This window comes from Rissa tridactyla, chromosome 6 (assembly GCF_028500815.1).
Source record: "Rissa tridactyla isolate bRisTri1 chromosome 6, bRisTri1.patW.cur.20221130, whole genome shotgun sequence".
NCBI lineage: Eukaryota > Metazoa > Chordata > Aves > Charadriiformes > Laridae > Rissa > Rissa tridactyla.
Genome location: NC_071471.1, coordinates 60,372,940 through 60,394,667, shown reverse-complemented (window position 1 = coordinate 60,394,667; position 21,728 = coordinate 60,372,940). Strand labels below are relative to the sequence as shown.

The following is a 21,728-nucleotide window of genomic DNA, read 5'->3' as shown; positions in this document are numbered from 1 at the left end:
GCCGCTCACTGCTAATTTGAGGCAGAGGAATACGCACAGCAGGCGGATGTCCTCACTGCGAGCCCAAGTTTCTAAACAGAGCAGCCTTGTTTATCACAGGTGGGAGCTGTGGAATGAGAAACCTCTGTAAGGCCTCATGCTAGCCTTAAAGAATTAGATGTTCCACCATACTCTCAGACACAGACATAAAATGCCAGATTAAGAGTGTCTTTCTCAAATGTTCCTTGGAGAGCAGAGCATTTACTGACTGGAAAGCCATTGCCTCTTGTCAAATCGTGACTTACTAAGTTTCAAAAGCTACGTTCTCAGTGTTTTCTAGCAGCAGGTCTCCCCCATGATGCCAAAATGGTAGAAGGCTGGGTTTCAGTGGGGAATGAGGGGAGCTGTGGCTCCCATAGCAATCAGCCATCTCCAGAGCAGCAGAATCCCCTACTCCCAGGAGGAGGTCTGCCAACGTTACTTAAGCACACACAGTTTCCATACTGCAGTCCTCCCAGCTCATAGAGATTGAGTCCTCCACCTAATCCCAGCACAGAATTATCGGCCTTCCTACTTAAACTCCCATTTCTAAGAAAATTTCACAATAAACAGAGCAGAACTTTCTTATAACTTGGATATATTCAAGCAAAATATTCCCCCAAGGAAGTAAAATAGGAGCTTAACGTAACACAGTCTTGCTCAAAAAGGGAAGCATATGTCTCTCCTCTACCACCTGGATCCAAGCTCCATCTCATCTCATTTCCCCCTCTTCAGCATTGGTGACAAGCAGTTAACACCATCATGTCTGTAATCACTTTGTCTCCTGAGCTTTCTACGACCTGGAATCACTGCAGCCTGGCTCCCAGTTTTCACCCAAATGGCACATCTTGAGGAAGTGTTCTTCCATAGAGTACTATTCATTCTCACACTTCCACAGGTACGAAATGTGGAGAGATGGCCTTGTTCCATCCAGCCCATGTATTCTCAGAAAATCTCAAAACCAAGTAGTTTCTCATTCAATTTCTGTCACTTTCTCCTCATCTCCAAAATCATCATCAACTAGCTGACAAATTTACAGCCATCTTCCACTTTGAAATTGCCTTGTAACATCTTTTTCCAATCTCACTATTTTACCTCCTACTGCAGATCTTTGTTCGCTCCATTAGCATTACTTGACTGTCAAATCAGCATAAACCGTTCCATTTGTTAAAATGATCACTCGCACCTTTCCTTTGTTCTTCTCTGTTCTCTCCAATTCATCACTTGTATTTTCCAAGTAGCCACAACAATAGCAAGTTAGAGCTCCCGTGAAACCCATGGACCCTTACGTTCGTCAATGAATGAACTTCCAAAATATATCAGATTCACCATCTGATGAGCAGAGATACCAACTGTTTTATCCCAGACTGCACCGCCAATTTATAGCAGGCAGATACAGACTCCCAGCTCTCATGACTTGCGGTCCCATGTACTTGTCCTAAGAATATGCCTCCTCTTTTGCACAGAACAAATAACTCTCACAGGCAGAATTCATGTCACATTTGCATCAAGCCAACATACCTGGATGAAGATATATTCATCCTGAACAACAAGGGAGCTGATGTCAATGGAGCGCGAAAATGGCCCACTCCTTTTGGTCTCCGAGCACTCCTGGATCCGACAGGTCAAATAGTGGGTGTCTGTAATGGGAGAATATGCACACATGAGAAATGCTCAGACAGGAGCCTGTTGTCAGAAAATGTCACCAGCAGCTCGAAAGAAGGTCTCTGAAGGGAAGTCTTAACCTCATCTCCAACTAGCTAGACATTATTGCATGATTTACCTCCGTCCTTTAAAACTGTAACTGCTCTCTGGAGTCAGGAATTCATCACACTTCTACACCCACCATTCCCTTCTCTGTTATGCAGATATCCCACCAGCAACTGGAGTTCAAACCATAAATGGAGGGTACAAATCATAAATGCATCAGAAAACTGATGATGAGACCATATGGAGCAGAAGAAGATTTCAAAAGCCCCCCAAGCAGAATTTATCAATTCCACTACCCTGCTGGGAATTATATCCCCATCCTCACCCTGAAATACCCTAGCCTTGGTGACTGGTGTTAATTGTGGTAGTAACACACAAGGAGGGAAAAAAAAAAAAGTCCAAACCAGCACTATTAAGTTTACTTATTTTGCTGTGAAAATGGCACAAAACTATGTCTTTATAACCAACCTAGGCTAGGCGTGAAAACACCATGGACTTGAAATAGCATAACTAGCTGAAGAGTCCCAACAGCTGTTATATGCACCGCAAGAGGCATCAAATGCTTCTGTCTAGAGAGAAGATGAGAAGACCACCACACTAATGGGATGCCTTGTCAGTCCTTGGCATTGCTTAAGAGAAGGAATAGGACTGGGAGAAGAACAGGAAGAAGACATAAGGCAAAGGGGCAAAGGCAGACATACAGAAAGTTGCTCAGAATGGCAAGAAGAGACGTGCTCACCTCCTGCAAAATGGCAGGGGTTATAGGGGATTAAGCGTTATTTCACTTAGGCTAAGAAAGGATCTCATGAAACAGAACAATCAAAGCACTGTGTCTCTGGATGTATGTAATCTAAATATGCCATCTCTGCCTTTCAACTGCTCTTCTGAAAACTGCGAATTAGGGAGAAAATGAAAATACAACTAAGATGACGACTGCAGTGATAAAAGGGTCATATCTTTTACACTGCGGCACTTCTACAGCCTTCTTAGATTCATGCACTTGTTCGCTTTTCTACAAAGGGTGAGAACAGACCATCAAGGAAGAAAACAGTGAGTTTATAAGGGCTGGGATGAGCCCGGTGCAGTGATTTTAGTTCACAGCTGCACTTGTTAACAAGGATCTTGTCAAACTGAGCCCAAAAGGATAAAAGGGAAGTTTAGAAGGGCAGTAACTAGCCTAACAAAGCTGCTTATAGGATTCTCCATCTCATGAAACCTGCTATTGTCCTTAGTCTGTGTCTTCCCAGTGACAGCAAAATGTGGTTCAGTGGAAAGCACTGAGGGGCATGACTGAAATCCTCCGACACTCAGCTAACTGCCTTCCCGGATTCAAAGACAAGATTCACAAACAGGCAGTCTCCCCTTCCATAGCTTTGTCCCACCATCTTAAGAATGCAAATAGAACGCAAGTCAGAGGCACTGATAAGAAGAATAATAATTTTAAAAAAGATATTGTCTAATAAAAGTCACGAACTACAATCGAGCTTTAATCTAATCAAGATTCATGCCCAGTCACATGACTGGAGGTCCATGTTTAAAGGCTGCAGACCTGGTTCTGGGTTGAGGCACTGGGAATACCAGGTTAATAAGGCCTATGTGGCTGATTCACAGCAGTTGAATAAGTCTGGCGCAATGAAAACGTAGTCCCACTGATGATGCTAACGCAGCGGAAGTGTTGCTGTTGCCAGCTCAGAGTATCTGGAGGTAATTAAAGTGTATGGTGAAAAATACCTGATCTAGTGACAGTGTCAAATCACTGGAGTATCGGAGTTGCACTTTCTCCCAGCGTAAAATACCAGCAGCACTAGAGAGATCGGAGTCTCAGCTGGGATAAACTAAGGTTCTTCATCAGCTGACACATACACACTTGGTCCGGAGCTGCTATTTACCTCCTCAGTGTGGAATCTAAGACATCTTTGTGGTTGACAAAAGCAAATTCTCAGAAATCAAGAGGGTCTTATATACTACCATGCTACCCAAATTACTCAGCAGCCTTCACTTGTTCTTTGAGGTAGCACTAAAATTAAGCAGAACAAGGAGAAGAGGTCAGGAGCCATATTTTTAGAATCTCATTCCCTCCGGTATCTTCTCCCACACAGTTGCCTGGATATTCTTATCCCTCCAAAAAGGGGATAATTTGCTGCTGCTGAGTGACAGAATGAGAAAAGGAATAAAAAGCTGTCACAAATAAATGCAAATAAATCACTAATGTTGACATGACAACTAGCTTCCTGCCTATTGGGAAATGTGTCATTTTGAGTGTGTTACACCAGCAATCATATACACTCAAAGAATGGCACCTGATTAATATTCATGGGAAGCTGGTGGTGGTGAAGGGGCGTAGCTCACTACCCATTTTCGATCTAGTCCTTGTTTACTTATTTTCATATATTTTACAATGCAAGGCCTATGAAAGAAAACACAGACACAAAAAAAATTATCTTCAAACCTGTCTTTGGACACAAAAATAAGTTCAAGTCTTGCCTTGCTTCCTGCTGCCCCATCAAGAATGAGAAATAATTCCCTTTAAAATATATTTTAAAATCAGGTGAAAATATGACAGACTGGAAGCAAGAAACAACCCCAAGTCCCTGCTCAGGCACCTCGAAGGGTATGATCCCTTCATGAGCTATGGTCCCATTTGCAGAGCACATATTCCCATATATAGAAAATACAGGGCCCCTCAACAAAAATGTCAATTTAAAGAGAAGAGGGCACCCTAACTTCCAAGCTGTTATCTCCCTCATCTCTGAAGGGAGTTATAACTCTTTTCAGCCCCATTTTGCACAGTGACAAAGAAAAATGACAGCCAAGCAGAGGGGCAGGTGGCATGTGCCCAAGCTATGCCTTTAAAGCCTTGTTTACCTTTCACTGGGAGGTAACTGCCTTAAGGAACGTTGGCCTCTGTATCTAGGGATTAGTTCTAATTCATGTATCATCCCATGCAATATGAGAATTAGGGGGTTTAGGTTTTGGGGGGTTTGGGGTTCTTTTTATTGTGTTCAACTGCAAAAGGAGTTGAGAAGAGCTCCCTATTTCCTAGACTGCCCCAAAAACTTCTCATGCATATAACCCAACATCCAGCTACTTTCTCAGCCCATCTGTGAATGAGGCAATACGGACATCAAGCAGCCTGGAAGGTTTCCCACATCTCAAATCCCACCATCCATACCTCCACACAAACCCGTCCCACTAACTTATCTCACATAGGATTAGGGAATGGCTGTCTCAGATGTGCAGCCATTTTCTAGCTGAGGAGCTCAAAACACCTCCCCACTGCTAATTAACAGAGTCTCCCATCTTGAGAATTTGGAGTGTATTTTCACCTCTTTTTAGAAGTGATAAAACTGAAGCAATTTCTTGAAATTAGCAGTGATAAGCTGGTGAAATAAGCCAAGCTACTAAGTATCTTCCTTGCCCTCCAGTCACAATAGCTTTGGTGGGAAGCAGGAGCACAAGAGGCTCTCTCTCACCCAAAGATGTGGGTCCCTGAAGGGAGACACTGAAACAGTCGAACTCGCCACTGTGCTGAAGGCTGCAAAGGGCAGACCTACATGCAGGTTACTGTGACTTACAGAAACACAGGACAGCAGGGGCTGCTCCTCCTCGGCAGCGTTAACAAGCCAGCTAAAAGCAGGCACAGCCAGCATGGCTAACGAGGAGAAGGGCAGCTGATGGAAATAAGTGGCATTGGCAGATTGGCTCAACTTAAGTCAGGTTCCGGTGCCAGGCAAGACTTAAAATCATAAACTGCCAGTGAAGGTTACCATGGGAGGGAGAAAAAAATAGCTGGCCTTGACAATTTTTCCCCCAAAGGAAAAGAGGATCTAGAAATGCAGAGAGAACTGGAGATTATTCCCCAGGAATTAGTTACCCCGTTTTATCTTTCTGGTTGGGTTTTTTCCCTATTTTCCCTTTAATTAAAATACTGTTTATTGCATTGTATCTGTGAGTGCAGAGAAGATTATCTCACTGAACATCAGAAAGTTTAATATATCTTTCCCAGGAGTGCTGGTGGGTCCTTGTGTCAGTGTATTTGTAATAGTTCCCCTGCATCCAACCCTGTCCTTGCTGCTGCCTATTACACCCAGGCAGAAGGTACAGTGCCCAAGGCTGCTACATGTTTTTATAATTTAAAAATGCAAGCCTAGATTATTGTTCTGCTACAATAGCTCTGCCAAGATGTAGAAAAAATGTGAAAAACTTAATCTATTACAAAAGACAGGAACAGATTTATCAACTAGGCACTGAAATTAGCAGCATTTTGCAAATATTTAAGGAGACTAGACACTGAGGCAGATGTTTTCCGAGACCCTACCATTCCTAATGACCCAACAGACAAAACCATGGGGCAAGATGTTTCGGAGGACAGACACCAGAGTGGTGAACAGGACTTCCACGTCCCAGCACCATGAGTTTATTGGTAGCCTTGACTAATTTATGGATGAATGAGACTCTTAGCATGCCCCCACCACCTGTTCCCAGCCACCAAGCATATTTTAGGTCCGGTGTCTGAATTGGTATTAGACAGGTTCTCGAGTCCCATTACTGCTAAAAGAAAGAAAAAAAAAAAAAGGCAAAAGGAATCAACAAGTTCAGGAGTCTAATCTTAAATACCACTTCCCTCTTCCCCTCCCTTATTTCTTTTCTTTTTTTTTTTTTTTTTAAATAAAAAGCACGGAGGAAAACGGAAGAGGAAAGACAAATGCCCCCTCTAGAAGAATCATGTTCTTTTCAAGTGGCCAGGGACATTGAAGGCATGGATTCTTGTCCCTGAATTGAACGGAGCAGTGGGAATACTCAAATGTGTCTCTGTTAATGTATCAGATAAGTGAGTGAGCCACCAGACTGACCTGGGAGGCATTAAAAAAGCCTCCCTTTCCTTCTTCCCACTACTGAGGAAAACTTTCATCAGAAACTTTCTGCTCAAGAGGAAATAACTGCAGGGACCCGTTTTCCAGCAGGTGTAAGTGCCTCAGCCATTTCACTGAGAGCATGAAGGCCCATTTTGGCTACAGAGCCAGCGAGGAGAAAAGTTCGGCCTCCCATTCCTAAGTACACAGAGCTGTACCATTTCACACCAGGTGAGGCTATAGCTCTGAGGCAGCTGATGTTTTATAACACCAACTAATATCGTTTCAAGCCTTAAAAACTCTAATTGGAGCAACGCGGTTCTTTTGTGCTGTGTTTGGCTGGGAGAGGAGTCCCTTTGGTGCCATCCCCCAGCGGGACGTGGAGGGGGGAGAGCCCCCTGGGTCTCTCCTGTGCCTGCTGTCTGCTGGGACAATGGCTTGCCATAGGCCTCTTTTGCTGACACTACTAGTCTGACTTACAGTGAAACCTCGATACCATCAACTGCCAATGTCAAAATGCTGAATTTATACATTAAAACAAGAACAAACAGCAAATGCCCGAGCAAAAAAGACCTGAAGGAAGAGAGTTGTCTGTGAACTGGGGAGGCTTCTTTCAAGCATCCACATCCTTGACACATCCAATATTCAAATAGCTGGGTGAGCAAGTTTAAACTTAGTTCGAAAACAAACTCTATCAGCAGTTTGTTTGCTTAGTTGCTTGCTTTATTTTTTTACTTGCTTTTGGCCACTTCTCCCAGCATCCCTATAACAGCACACACAGCAGCAAAGGCACTGAAGAAGCCTGCCTACCTTGCCCCCTCACCTGCCAGCCTGTTTTGCTTTTTCCACATATTCAACAAACAGCTGTCACCCATGAGCTTTTATTGCCTGGTTATTTATTCAGCTGCCATCACTAAATAGCAGTGGGAGGCCAATGAGTGATTTTAGAAGATCCACAGCCTCAGAGAAGCTACCCTGATAGACAGGAGCTTGTTAACACAGTATCTGGCCTATGCAGCACTTGACTAAAACAGAGAAAAGTTTGCCACCAACAAAAATGAGGTCTTTTCCTCCCAGAAATCCTCTACAACCTCAGTCCCGTGCTACTTTCCACACTGTCCCTGTAGTGCAAAAGGGACACATGTCCCATTGCTGTGTAGCAGGAGTAAAGCTGGCTCCACCCAGGAGCAGATGCACCACCATGCTGTAGCTCCTGTGAGAAATACCTAAAAAACTTTGGAGAGAGTGGTGGAAAAGGTCAACTGACTTCTAATACTTACTGCTGTCTTCGCTGGAGGTTAGTTACATCGGAATCCATTCTACTGCAAATGTGGTTAAATCCATTTCAGTGAGGGTTAAGAATTAGGTTTTTTTCTATTTTGTACATCAGATCCAGGCACCTTTCCAAGGTCTGCAATGTTTTGGTACGGAGCACCTATCCATACATCATAAGCAAAACTGAGAAACCCTTCCAATACGAGACAAAGGGTACCTGGGGCATAGGGACATTCTGGGCAGAGGAAAAGTCTGACCATAGGTGATTTCTTAAAATTCCAGGTACAACGCAGCTGTCCTGAACCCTGTGCTGCACAGTGCTGGTAGCCCTACTCCTTATGATTCATGTAAAATACACCTGAAATGGCTAAATAGGGAACAGAAAAGACGGCTCCTTAGCCCAACAGATTGTGGTTCTACACGGCCTCTCCACAGCCACAAGTCCTCCAGACTCTGAATTTCCCCCCAGGGGCTAAGGACAAGAGTATGCCTCACATCAAACTCCATGACCCACATCTTTCATATCAGTTAAAACGTAAATGGAGAGAGAAAATGAGTAAAGTGAAATTCCATTCCCATTCCATTCTTGACTACAAGCCCACTTTTTCAGCGTTGGCTGCAGACACTCACGTCCATCAGCTGTCTGGGCTTCCATGTGCACGAGGTCAGGTTCTTTATCCAAACCGGTCACCGACCTGGGGCAGGGGAGAGACAGAGAGAAAGAAGGCAGCTGGTTAGACGAAAGGCTGCAATCAGAGTGAGGGAAAACTAAACCAGTTCAAGTCTGCCTTGTGACACCTGGCATGTAGGTCCCTACCTTCTACCAACTTGTTTCCTTCGTGTTTCTACACCGCCCACTCCCGGGGGCCATATACCAACCTTTAAGATAGATACCTTCCCAGGCGCTGGTGAGTGAGTTTATATCCCTTGCCTATAAAACCAAAGCTACAATGATCATTCTTATGCTGGCAAAGCAAGCAGGTTCCAAGACCCAGTAAAGCCAGAACTCTGTTTTAATGCTGAAGGAAAGACGAGGGCACCGCAAACTCATGCTCATAGACAGCAAATTAAAAAGGGGTTTTACTTGGGTGAATAGTGACATGAGAGACTGAGTTTCCTGACCTGCTCCTGGTTTGCTGGGCAATCTTGCTATTGTTTACCCCAATTTCCCCACCTTCAAAAGAAAACCAATAATACACATATGCATGGTGAAGTTCTGATGTTTAGAAAAATTAAAAAAATAATAATTAAAAAAAAAAAAAAATCAAGAAAGTATTTGTTATTCACCCCATGATTCCGTGCCATGGTCCTTGACAATCATGAAACAATGCGTGATGAGTTTCTTTAACCTCGTTGGTTGAAACCCAAGAACTTCAAGTCAAATCTTCCTGTGGATTGTTATTTTACTCCCTAAAAATGTTTTGCAAAGCACATTACAAAGATAGTTTTCCTCCTGGCAGAGGCAAAGTCAAGCCCAGAACAGAAATGTTATTATTAGTGTCCTGGTTGATAAGAATCACTGGGAGATGAACATTTAGTCCTAGCAATGGCTGGCAGGGGAAAAAAAAATCCATAGATGTCCACGTGATTTATGGGGCTGCTTCTCCTGAGTTAACCAAGGGGTTAGATTAAAAAGGGACAACGACAAAAATCAGTTTCTAATTTGGTGGAAGCTGAATTTGATACAGTAGATTGTAAATAATAGATTCCCTCTGAGCCAGCCAATGTTCACAATTCCCTAATGTTCTGAGAGACTTTTATCACAATCTTTTGCTGCTTTCATCCTTGGGGCATCAACAGCTAAAACATTTAAAAAAAAAAAAAAAAGAAGAAAAAAGAGCAAACAAAATACAGATGCTCTGATAAATTTTTGTGGATCTCACAAAAAACATAGCGATTGAAGCAATGACAGATATACGAATGTGCCGGAGTTCAGCTAAGATCAGCCAGTGCTGCAAATGCCAAAACAACTACATTATGACCCACGGCATAGGTAACTGAAACTGGCACTGCTTGTTAACTAGAGCACCGCATCAATAGTGAGTCCATTCACACCACACTGTGAATTGTGGCCAAAAAAACCCAACGCAACAAAAAAAAAAAAAGCTGCACCAGCAGAGCTTTCATCATTCTACTGCCAGTGAGAAATAGTCTGGTCCTTAATCGCTACCATCAGTTTCAGGGTGATCCCACGAGGAAGAAAGTGCCGTTTGTTACCGGTAAGGATGCCAGAACGGGCCTGAGTCCCTGCGACCATGTAATTATTGGGGTCAAATCCTCCAAATATCTGGACATAGTTAAAAGTGACAGTAGGACAAACAGAAATTCCTTAAAATATCAGTGAAAAACACTATGGTGTGCAGCAATATTATTTCCCAATATATAGGGAAAGGGCACACATCTTTCTAGTCCACAGCTGAAGTTTTCTGCCTTTTTCCCATAAGTAGCCATAAATGCTTTAATTCCAGCTGTTCAGCAATCATGACCCTTGCCTATGACATGCCAATCGGGACAGAGGTACGTGCTTACCAACATATCTATCCATCACAACTTCATCAAATAGAAGGTAATTTCAGCTCTTCTAGGTACAGATGGGGAATACATTAGGAACCTGCCCTGCAGCTCTTCCTAACAGGCTTAAATCCAGCCTTCACCCTGGAGGCTGCACTCTCCAGGCTTCCTTCTGGAAGCGAGACACCAGCCTTCTACCCAGAGCCATTGGCTGTGTCCTGACACCACGATGCCAGGTTGCCTCACCTGCTCCCCATGACACCTCCTGGGTCCCTCTCCTCCAGATGAAGGGGGCACTGTGCTTCCACCCCCACCAATGGGGCAAACCTACTCCTGGTCCAGGTAATGAGAAACATCAGTAGAAGGCCTGCCACATCAATATCCATTTTAAAAAGGGCTGTAATTCAAAAAAACCTAAGCCATTTCCAAACAAAATCCCAAATACTCATTATCATTGTGTGTTTGCACACACAAGCTCTGTGGATCAACTCCACTTATAATGCCTATTATGTGAGTACCAGGGGATGACAAGAGTCTCCTGAAACATGTCATTCTAGCTTGAAGTTCCTTCCCAGTGCCATCTACTTGTTTCCTTAATTAGTTCTGACAAGCCTGATGGTTCTTTTCAGAACGATGAGGATGAAAAAAGGACCAGCATACAGCACTCCTCTAGTACTCCTCTGCTCGCTGAATACCATACTTCAAGTGGAAAAGCTCACAAAGCAATCTCCTGCAACCCAAAAGCAAGACAAGCTCCTGTTATCTGCAGGCAGATAACAAGCCTGTAAAGTAACGCATCGGTCATCCTTCCTTCTCCCAAACCAAGTCGCTTTCTTATATCAAAGACTCTGATTGCAAAACAAATCCCCAATCAATGCTGCTGCTTCTTCATGCCTTGCCTCACGTCTGTTCCCACTGGCAAAGAACAGAGCTTTGCTTTGCAGTGTTCTGACTCCTGAATGCGGGTATTTTCAGTAAATGGTCTCTCATCATTTGTCTGGAGAAGCTTTACATGACAAATGCAAAAAAGTCAGGCAGTGGAAAGAGCAAGATGTGAATGGAGGTCATGGAGCACAGCTGCAAAAACGCACACACAGATTGTAAAGCTGTTCCTTTATCCCATGCAGTAATTTCTCTGGTCTAGAGAACTCACTACAACAACCTCTCAGGTCTGGTGATACAGGAGCAGCAATAAAAGCAGACGCCTTCACAGCCTCACATTTTCTCATGCATTATCTCTCTTGAAGAGCATTTGGAGGATGCACTGCGCAAAACTATTTGAGCAACTAAAGTACAATGAGGACAGATGTCAGCATCCCCTGACTTGCGTGTACTCTACAACCACGTGGAGACCACAGAGTGGGGTGGCTGGGAAGGGATTTCATGGTGCTCTGGCTGGCAAACAGCTCTGTTTCAGAGGCTTACAAATACAAGAGTATTTAAAAACACTCAGAAGCCTAAGCTCACCTTGAAAACAGATTTCCTGCCGCATGGTCACACCTCAGGCTCCATGCACAGCTCAGTTCTGTGTTTTGAATGTGCACAAACTCCAGACAGCAGAAACTAAACCAAGGTCCCCAAAATGCACCCATGCATGCTGCTGCCTTGGATGGCCATGGGGGGGAAAAAGGGCACTCTCGCTGTGAGAAACCGTGCTAACTCAACATTCTCCACCATCCCATTTCATTTATCACCACTCGGATGAGAAAATGCCGAGAGGATGCAGGCAGAAGTGACAGGAAAGGTCATTTTTTTCCTGCTGACACATTCCCTGACTGCTGCAAAGGCAGTTTTTGAAACGTGGAGCCTGCAGCCAGTATTGCAGCTGGCACATTGGCCAATTAAGAATTCAAACTCTCTCTGAATCTCATTAGGAAGGAAGCAATGGTTACTTTTTCTCTGTGTTCTGCTGCTTTTCTTTTTTGTTCTCATGGTGGCTCTTGGTTTTCACATATCTTTCCTCCCTTCATTTCAGAAGAGGATTGCGTGTTCTTGAAAGCTGAAGGATGGATAGGATCCTGGCAAGATATTTATCTCTATCTTGAGGGAAGAGCAATATGCATGGATGCACGCTTATTTGGCCACTCTGCTAATACTTCCTCTCTGACCGAGAGGGAGAGCAAGCAAGAAAGGGCAAGGAAAACACAGTATTCTGCGTTGTAAGTAGCTATTCCTGAAATACTTCCATATAAGACTCTGTGTAGTTCAAAACGAAAAATGCTAGCATATGCAAAGAAAGGGAAAAAGAAACATGCAGACTCTCTGGGTTACCTGCACACCTCAGCTTACTGTTTCTACCAACTCTACTGCCTTTCCACGGAATAAACCATTTTTACATTTTTTTCTACCCATTTTCCAGACATCAGGCATTTAATGACGAAAGACAGCACTGTTAGTTAGCTACTCTAGCATCTTAGATAAAAAATGCCGAGCAATTCAGACTGCCTGCTATTGATCCTTGCTCCCTAAACCATCAATAGAGACTACGAGATGCTCTATTCCTCCGTCTCCTGGACCCATTAGCTTGGGAGGTGGGAGCGGGTATCAAGGGACGTGAGCAACATTTGTGTTAAGGATTTACAGCAAGGTGAAAAATCATGTCACAGGGATCAGGCCTTCAAGCTCCGTCTGGAATCAGCTGGATTGAGCTTCTTGCCAGTGTGTGCCTGGTTTCTGACCAGTGAAGATGGCATTCACCAGCTCTGGCTTTGAAAACAAAATCAGAACTTTTACAATGGATTGAGACTTTCCCAAGATGCCAACTTGGAAACTCATTTTTGCAGGTTGGGATGTCAGACTGAAGGCAATTGTCACTGCTTATGTAAAGAGACAGATGGAGACTACTTAGCAGAATGTTGTGCAGTAGATAAGGGCTGGAAATGGGAAGGAACAAGGCACATTTATCGTGCAATAATATGTAAAGGGGGAAAAAACACATCCTCTTGCTGCAGGCAACTGCATTCAAATTAGTGGATGTTGCCAATTAGTCTACCGCAATTTTAATTGTATCCTGCCCCAGAAGTGAATAAACACTTCTGCGTGGTATCCGGAAAGCAGAGCATGGGACTGACTAATCCAAGCAACAAAAGGACCATGTCTACAGGGGGGTATGGGAGCAGAAACTGGTCCACACAATTCTTGCTCAACTGATGTGGATCTTTTCACATAGCACCATTGCTAAATTATACATACCTTTCCAACATGGACAACGGCCAACAGGCTGCCTTCTCCATCTGATGCGGCATCACGTTTGTCTAGTCAGGTATCAATAACTGCAGTTACCTTAAGACGGTCAAGGGGATTCTGTGTATTCATCTGCTATTTACTGCAGTCAAGTCTAAAACTAGCTCCATCGGGCATTAACTCTGCGCGCGTAACAGCCAATGTGCACACAAGCTGCACACACATGCCATAAACTGCCCTAGTTAAGAACAGATACTAATGTTAGACTGTTTGGGGAAAGAGTGTATTTACTAAACACATAAATACAGTATCATTCTCGGTGGCTGAAAAGCGGGAGACACTGCTGGATGGGGTAGGAAGTGATGAGGTCTCTGAAGAGTTATGGACAAAACCTTCTTGCACAGCATATTTCAAATGAAGCTTGCAAAAAAACCTGGGCAGGAAGATACTGTAAGAAAGTGTCTTAGCTAGGTCCCTCGAGCTTTCTATGTCTTTTCCAGTGCTAATTTCCATGATGCTACAATTCTGGACATCGGCAGAAGTAATTGTTGTGGGACTTAGTTTGCAAGAAAAGTAAAAAAAACTGCCAAGTGTTTATTCTCAGCTAATTTCTTTTCAGCAAAGCCAATCCTTCTTTAAAATGTCTCAATTAATTTTAAGGAGGTGTTCTGCCTGGTATCTCAAAGGAAACAAAACTTGAAGTGTTCACAGCATCTGCATGTGTTTCCATACGTGCACACACGCATCTGGCTACCTGCCTCTCATCCCCACAACCTGCTGAATGTCTAAACCTGTAAATTACCTGTAAAGTCAGTGGATTACAGGTGCCAGAACTACAAAGTTGCTACATGCAGTTGTTTCATGAATATAGCAGGCCAGGAAGAGGAAAGAGATCCAAATCAATCCTCTCCTCGAGGGAAAAGCTGACATTTAGGCTCAGCCATGTCACCAATCACTAGAGAATCTACACAAGACAGCAGGCTCTGCTGCACACAGAAACACTTTTTTTCCTCTTCACAGTACATAGAAGAAGGCGACTCTTTATATCACAAAAATTAACAGCAATGGGAAAGAAATGCCGCTGAACCTGACAATACCTTTAAAGTACACTTATCAACAGAACAGAGCTGCTGTTGGTTCATGTTTTCTCTTTTCCCTGTATGCTAATACTGAAAACTAAGAAAGTACAAATAATTCTGTGTCTAGGTCTTGCCCCAGTTAATAGGTTGTAGTCCTTTAAAGTCCTCTGGCACTTCTTCCCCAACCTATACTATAAACCTCAATAAACAAAACCAAATTTTTGTGAAATAAACTCAAAAAATGTGTGCGGGTAGAAGGGTGAAGATCCTTACTCACAGCCCTGTCAAGGTTCGAAAGGGCCAGCAGCACAAGCAGGGCATGTGCCAGAGGTGGCATCTTAATTTCCCAGTGCTGCCTGAAATAACTTCTCGTGGGGCTGGAGACTCATGCAGGGAGCAGGTCTGTCAGCCACATCAAGCCAGTGCTGGCAGCGGGTGTGCTCCCAGGTGCAGTCACAGTCCTGCTGCTTACTTATGAACTAAGCAAGCTACTCCCATGCAGCCGCTTCTCCTGACTCATCAGGGTACAGCTGATCCAGGCCATATAACAGCAGCCCTGGGGGCTTATCCTAATTGAATACAAAGGCCTTTTTTTTTTTTTTTTTTTTTTTTTGCCAAGTCCTAGCAGCACAAGCATCGGGATACAGTGGAAGTAATGAAGCATCAGCTCATCGAGTTAAGATGTTACTGTCTTGAAGACATCTCAAAGCTTCAGTGCATGATATACCCTCAGCTCTCCATCCCACGTGCATCCAGCACAGACAGTGATGCTTTGAGGAGGGTATTTCTAGGGAAGGGATTTACCCGGGCATTAAAGGTCTGCTAACTTTATGGTGGACAAGTTTGAAAAATATTCCAACAGACTGGTTTGATTCTATTTTGCCTTCTGAAGGAAGGAACAATTCATGCAGGAGACCCTTTAATTTTTATTATTAATATTCTAAATTTCAAGTCCTTTGAGGAAACAAGAATAAAAGTATATTTTTGGGAACACTGAAAAATGACACATTTTTAGCTCTGTCTCCTTACTCATCCTTTTCTTCCCCTACCACCCCTGTTTTTCTGGAATAAGAGAGGAAAAACCTGAAAAATAGGAGAAGTGGAAACCTGAAATGCAGAAATTACTGTGTACAAAACTCATTTTGGAGATCAAAATCTAAGCCAAATGGGTGTGTGTGTGTGAAATCCACTCCAGAGCAAATTTTTGTTTCACAATGGAAAATCTGGGAGTAGAACAGTTTGCCGGGGGTGGTGTGTGTGTTTTTTCAGCTTTTTGGAAAAAAATAAATAAATCAGGAAAATGACATTTTCTAGCCAGCTATGCTTTGCGCAGATCCGTCAAACTCATGCACAGAGTTTTTGTTTCTCTTCAGGACTGATCACTGACATATTGAGTGACTTTCTTCTCTTTTCCCGCATTTGGTTTAAAATTAGTTAATAGTGCCTACTGTATTACGAAGTCCAGTTAACTAATGTTTGCACGGTGCTTGGCTACCCTCCTTTGACAGTCCTGTAGAGGGGGAATTGCTATAGATTATTGCGTTGGTTTTTCAGGAAACATGAATCAGCCCTATTTCTGACCACTTTAGACAAGCAAAGCACATGCTGAAAGCAGCCATCAGCTCAGCCTGTCAGTCCTGCAGCCAAGGACTTCAGTGGAGTTACTGTTTCCCTCCCTGGAAGGGAGCGTTTAGAAGACTCATAATATTCTTCTGAGTTTGTCTCTTAGCAAAAGTATCTTAAACATGACCCGTTCAAGCAGTGTTTTACACCAAAGTAAGGATTCTCGGTTCACTGTGTGTTTAATTGCCCTCATTTGTATTAACATTGTCTGACTGCAAATATGACATGCCTGAAATGCTAAGGCTCAGTGATTCAGTTATTAACAAAGTCCTAAGCAGAATACAGTGCCTCTGAAAAGGTTCAGAGTGAGAACATCATTTAATAAATGAATGCAGTAGTAGATAAATAAAAATAAAACCTAAATTGTCCAAAGAGAGGATGCTAATATGAAACTTGGCACAGGCAAGATGTATAGAATATGTTGATGAGTCCCATATGCCTGTGGGCATCGTACACTGTATTAATTAAGGAAGAATGAGTCTCCACATTCCCTGTTGCAGGATATTGTGAAGAATCACCCTGAGATAACATCTAATATTCTGGAAATAAATTTGTGGTTCAGTTTATGCATTTTGGAGAAAGGCAATATGAAAAACTAGACTTCTGTCACAAACCTTTTGTGACAGTTGTTTCTTGGCATTTCAGATGTTAACCTGAAGAGAACAAATGGCTTATTTCATTCTTTGATTTTTAACCATCGGCCAGGAATGGAAGAGAGAGAGAGGAAAGAAGAAGGGGAAGGAGGAGAAAGAAGAGAATAAACTACTCTGCTCTGGACAGCAAGCATAAATGCATCAATGTGTCTCCTCACTCCCAAAAAAATCACACTCAATTAGCTGCTGAGAATAAGATGCTCATTTGTTGCAACATCCACAAGAGGAAAAGACAAAGAAGCAGGAAACAAAAAGGATTCTGGCAGCAGACAGATACACAAAGACAGGCTCTGTCTGTAGAAACAGCAAGTCTGCGTGGCTACGGTGGGTAAAAGCAACGGTGACAGGAGGTCTGCAGACCACCACATGTCTCGTGACAAGACAGGTTTGCATTCAAAACAGAAGCGTCCTCACAGAGAGAATGGAGAGGGGGTGAATAAAATGGCCACAGCCACTTGCAGGTGTCTCTATCAGCGGAAGAGTGACACTGTAGCAGGAGAGACCAGAGAAACCACAGAGCTTTTGTGGGTTCCTTTGCTTCAAGTTAGACGGATGCACAAACACGAAGGAGACAAGGCTGCGCAGGGAGCTGAGCACTAGGCACACTCCCAGCTCTTCACAACGGCAGAGTTCCAAAGCGTCCCCATCCCCAAAGCATCACCCTTTTCAAGTAAGAATGCTCAGGGCAGAATGCTGCAACGGGAATTTGTGCTACCCACATGTCAAGAAGTAAAGATGTATGGCAAAGCTGTAGGTAAATCAAGAGCCTCTTTGTTGGGTTCTTAATCTGTTGTTATAGATGAGCAATAAAAGGAAAGAAAAGTACAAGGCCAAATGAAAAGTAATACTCTGCTCTTTTCTAGCCTCAAGGCAAAAGCCAAAGCACCAACACACTGTTCAAATCTAATGATTTGTAGAACGGAAAAAAAGAATTCTGGAGAAACTACAGCAGATCCAGAAATGGCTTTAGGGAGTCACTATTACAGATTGCCCCTAAAATCGATATTATAATGGAACATGTCTCCTTCCCTCAAAGATTTTCAATCAAAACCTGAAAACCAAAAATATTGTGAGCAAAACCCAACAATCTCTCTGTACCCTTTGGCCAAAAACCTGGCAGGATTTTTGGTTTGCATTTCTTTATTTTTTTCCAATAAAAAGCAGGATTTTCTCCTACAGCAGAAAACCCAGATATACTGAAAACAGATCTGAAGTCTACGGGTGTTATTTATTATTTCCTTAGTCCTTGCTGGCAGTCACAGGTCAGTATGCTTCTCTCAAACTCAGCTGCAGAACTTCTGATATTTCACTAAACATGGAAATGTGTCTACATCCCACTTTTATTGCCTTCTGCCCAATGGAGGGCAATTATCTGAGAGATGATTACCGAGCTATGATAACCACTACTCTCCCCTGTTCCAATTAGCTCACTACAAATATGCAAGTAAAACAGCCTCACTCACTGGCTTCTCATCCTTGTTCTGTATATGATCAGCAAGAGACAAGTTACTGAATCAACATTATTTAAAAGAACCTGTAGTGCAGTAATAAGATACTCCTTCCCGCTCTTATGTTCTGATGTAGCTTCGTGCTCACTATGCTTAACAATAGCAGAATTAAACTCATCTCAATTCTACAGAGGAGGCTCAGAGGAATGCCGAGGAATGAAAGGATGGGAGTTTCAATTTCTTCTCCTGCCGAGAATGAATTCTGCCTCATATAACTGCTGATGAATTGTCGTTTTAAGAGAGTTTGTTAATTTCCAACAGGCAGAAGGCATAAAGAGGGACCTCCTTATCTTTAATGGATGTTATTGAGCGACACAAATGGCTCACGTTTAAATGAATGCAGAAACATCTTGTCTGTTTTGCCATGATAAGACTGTTCTTTCTGCACAGCATGGGTTCAGCTCCTTCTGTTAAATAAAACAACTGGTTTTGCTCAACTTAATGGCAGGCAAACTTCCAAAGATTCAGAGGCTGAGTCAGTTCACAGAAATGAACTGGAATTTACCTGGGTCCTTCCTGATTCTTCTTGAGAAAATCTACTTGAAGAACTTTGAGGTATGACTGAAAATCTAGTTTCAAGCAAAAATGGTCCCTGCTAGTATTGATGTACTTACTGAGGATAAATTCGCCATTAGATTGCAGCTTTCTCCAATGCAAGAATGCTTCCAGCCTCAGCTGCTGTAAAAAAACAACAGCTGTAAGAACCCCCACAAAGGTCCATCTCTTGAAATCCATGTGGGCCATCCGGGATGAGGTCTGGGGCAGAGGGGAGGCTGGGTCCAGGAAAGATGCTCGTTCCCTGAGGCCAGCACATGTTTTTCCACTGAATTAAATGGCTGGAAAATTATGCCCATAATCACAGTAGGTGAAAAGGTCATTCCTAAACTTCTCAAAACAGTGGTGATTTTTAAAACAACTCCCAAATGTTTCTCTTACAGTCACCTGAAAGCAAGAGGGGTTCTCTCCCACATTGAAAACTTGTCCATTTGCCCAGAAACAGAGAGATTAGCATGGTGTAGAACAAAGGCCAAAGCCTAAGCCAAATCCCACAGACAAAAAAGTGGGAGAATATTCCTTGCTAGCCAGAGAGCGCAAAATACGATACTACTGTCAGCCCAGCAGCCTAGCTTTTGATTAGCTTTGCCAAGCTATGACAGTATGGGAGATCCCCATGCGCCTCAGAGAGATGCATTATTCAATACATTAATTAGAGGGCTGGCTTTCATCACTCCTTCCTACAAAGTATCACAAAGAATTACTCTGGGACTGTTACCGACAGGCTCAAATTAATTTGTGTTCAAGTTCATGTGCATCAGGGTGAGACAGAGGGAATGAAGTCAGCCCAGGCAGGCTGCGAGAGCCTGCAGTACAGCATTTAAGCTTCCAACACTGGCCTATGAAACAGCCATGAAGTTTGGACATCTTATCTGGTACCCTGTTGTATAAGAAGGAAACAGGTCCTTCCACCATGCACTGTCCAGACAGACATGGCACTGGGATCCAGTCCAGGGATGAGTCTTAACTGGGAGAAATATTCAACAAATTCCTCCTTAGATCTTTTCTTACTAGTGGTTTATCTGGTCTGCTCCAGCCTCAGACACTTAGTCACAGGAGAGTGGGGGGGATTACAAAGTGATGCAAGATTAGCAATGGGGAAATAAGAGAAGAGACTGGCCCCTGGGACATAAAGAAACCTGATAGACGAGAGACCAAGGCAAAAGGGTTTTTGACAGCTGAAAGCCCTCACTGCAGTACAATATGTGACATTTAGTGGTGAGCATTAAATTTAAAACCAATGAACAGAAATACTTCAGCCCTTGCTTTTCCAGTCTTAAAAAATAAATCGCTGCCAGCCACAGTACATTAAAGTCATAAATATGGCTCACATCACAAATTGTACTAAAATCACAACAAATCACAAATTCTAGAAGGCAGATCGTATTTATGTAAGGATATCCACAGTTACATTAATGGAGAAGGCGTAATTCTTCCTTCTACAAGATACGCTGTGTTTCTCAAGCAAAGGGAGGTTAGAAAGAAAAGTTCCTCAAAGGCGGCTTATTCCAAAATTGCCCTCCCAGAGGGTACGCATCACTCATTGAAAGAACTCATTCTGGCTGTGACAGCAGAATGTATTGCAAAATGAGATTTTATTCAAATTTAAAAATCACTTCAAAAAACATCCAAAAAATTCAACCATTTCAGGATGTTCCTTTGTTTATTTTTTTGACAGAAGTATTTTGATAATGTTGACATGAATCCTAATATCTTTATTGACTTGAAACTTTTTCAACAAAAATAAACACTATTTCAGCCAACAGAGAGTATCTAACACTATATCCAGATTCCAGTTCTATCTCTGCCACGAAGTTACTGTGTAATCACAAGCTAGTCAGCTACGACATAATGTTTGGAAACATTAAATATCTATAGTGCCAACTGCAATAATTGTAGACACACAAAATGAAAAGAAAATCCCTAACCTCACAGTTGCCCCACTTGCCCATCTTTTCAATGGAAAATAAAATTTGTCTTATTATCACCATAGTGTTGTGATCTTTAATTAACTAACGTGACCTTGCAAGAAAATCTTTCAATATATGTCAAGACCTTTTAAGAAGGTCTCATCTCTCCTGAACTCCTATTACAGAGCTTGAGGCTAGAGTTTGAAAATTTTGTCCTCAGCCTACTACAGTTCATGGTCATGGTGCCTTGAGTAACAGATTCCAGATTTATTTTAGCATTACCCTCTGGGAGAAAAACCTTTCCCGGGTGTTCTCACCCACAGGGCATGGGAAGCAAGTCCCTTAACACAGGCAAATGAGTCATTAGCCCACGGGAGCCTCCAGTAACAGGTCCCTGTTCAGCTCTTTGTGTGCAATCTACATGAATAGCAACTGGGTATATGCCTCGATGATGCTAAAGGTGGTGTTATCCATGGCTGCCGAACTGGAATTATTCATTTTGTCCACAGCTCCATGTACAGTATGGTTTTAATTCTGAAAAACACTAATGCAGGATTACTTAACAGTCAATTTGACATTTACAAGACTATGTTTTCTTAACACTAAACTTGGCTGTAAAAAATCAGGCGATGTTTCCCCAGCACTATGCAATGACACCAGCTGGTAGTTAATGATTAGTGGGATTTACAGGAGAGATAGGCACATATTTGACTAACCATTTCATTGCTGGCAAACTAGTCAAATAAAGGTAACCTTAGCTGTACCCAAAGGTCACTTCTGGAACTGCTTCTGGAATATCTGTGTGGACCCAAATTGGCACTGGGATTAGGAATATCAGTGCTACCACAGA

General features: G+C 42.8%; 1 protein-coding gene across 1 annotated transcript in view; it reads right to left on the bottom strand.

Annotated features, from left to right (window-relative positions):
- The window catches only part of SORCS3 (sortilin related VPS10 domain containing receptor 3), a 303,973-nt gene that overhangs the window by 82,045 nt on the left and 200,200 nt on the right, over positions 1-21,728 (bottom strand). The window contains 2 exon segments of the mRNA XM_054205785.1: positions 1,540-1,658; positions 8,487-8,551. Of these exon segments, the coding sequence (XP_054061760.1) occupies positions 1,540-1,658; positions 8,487-8,551 (184 nt within the window).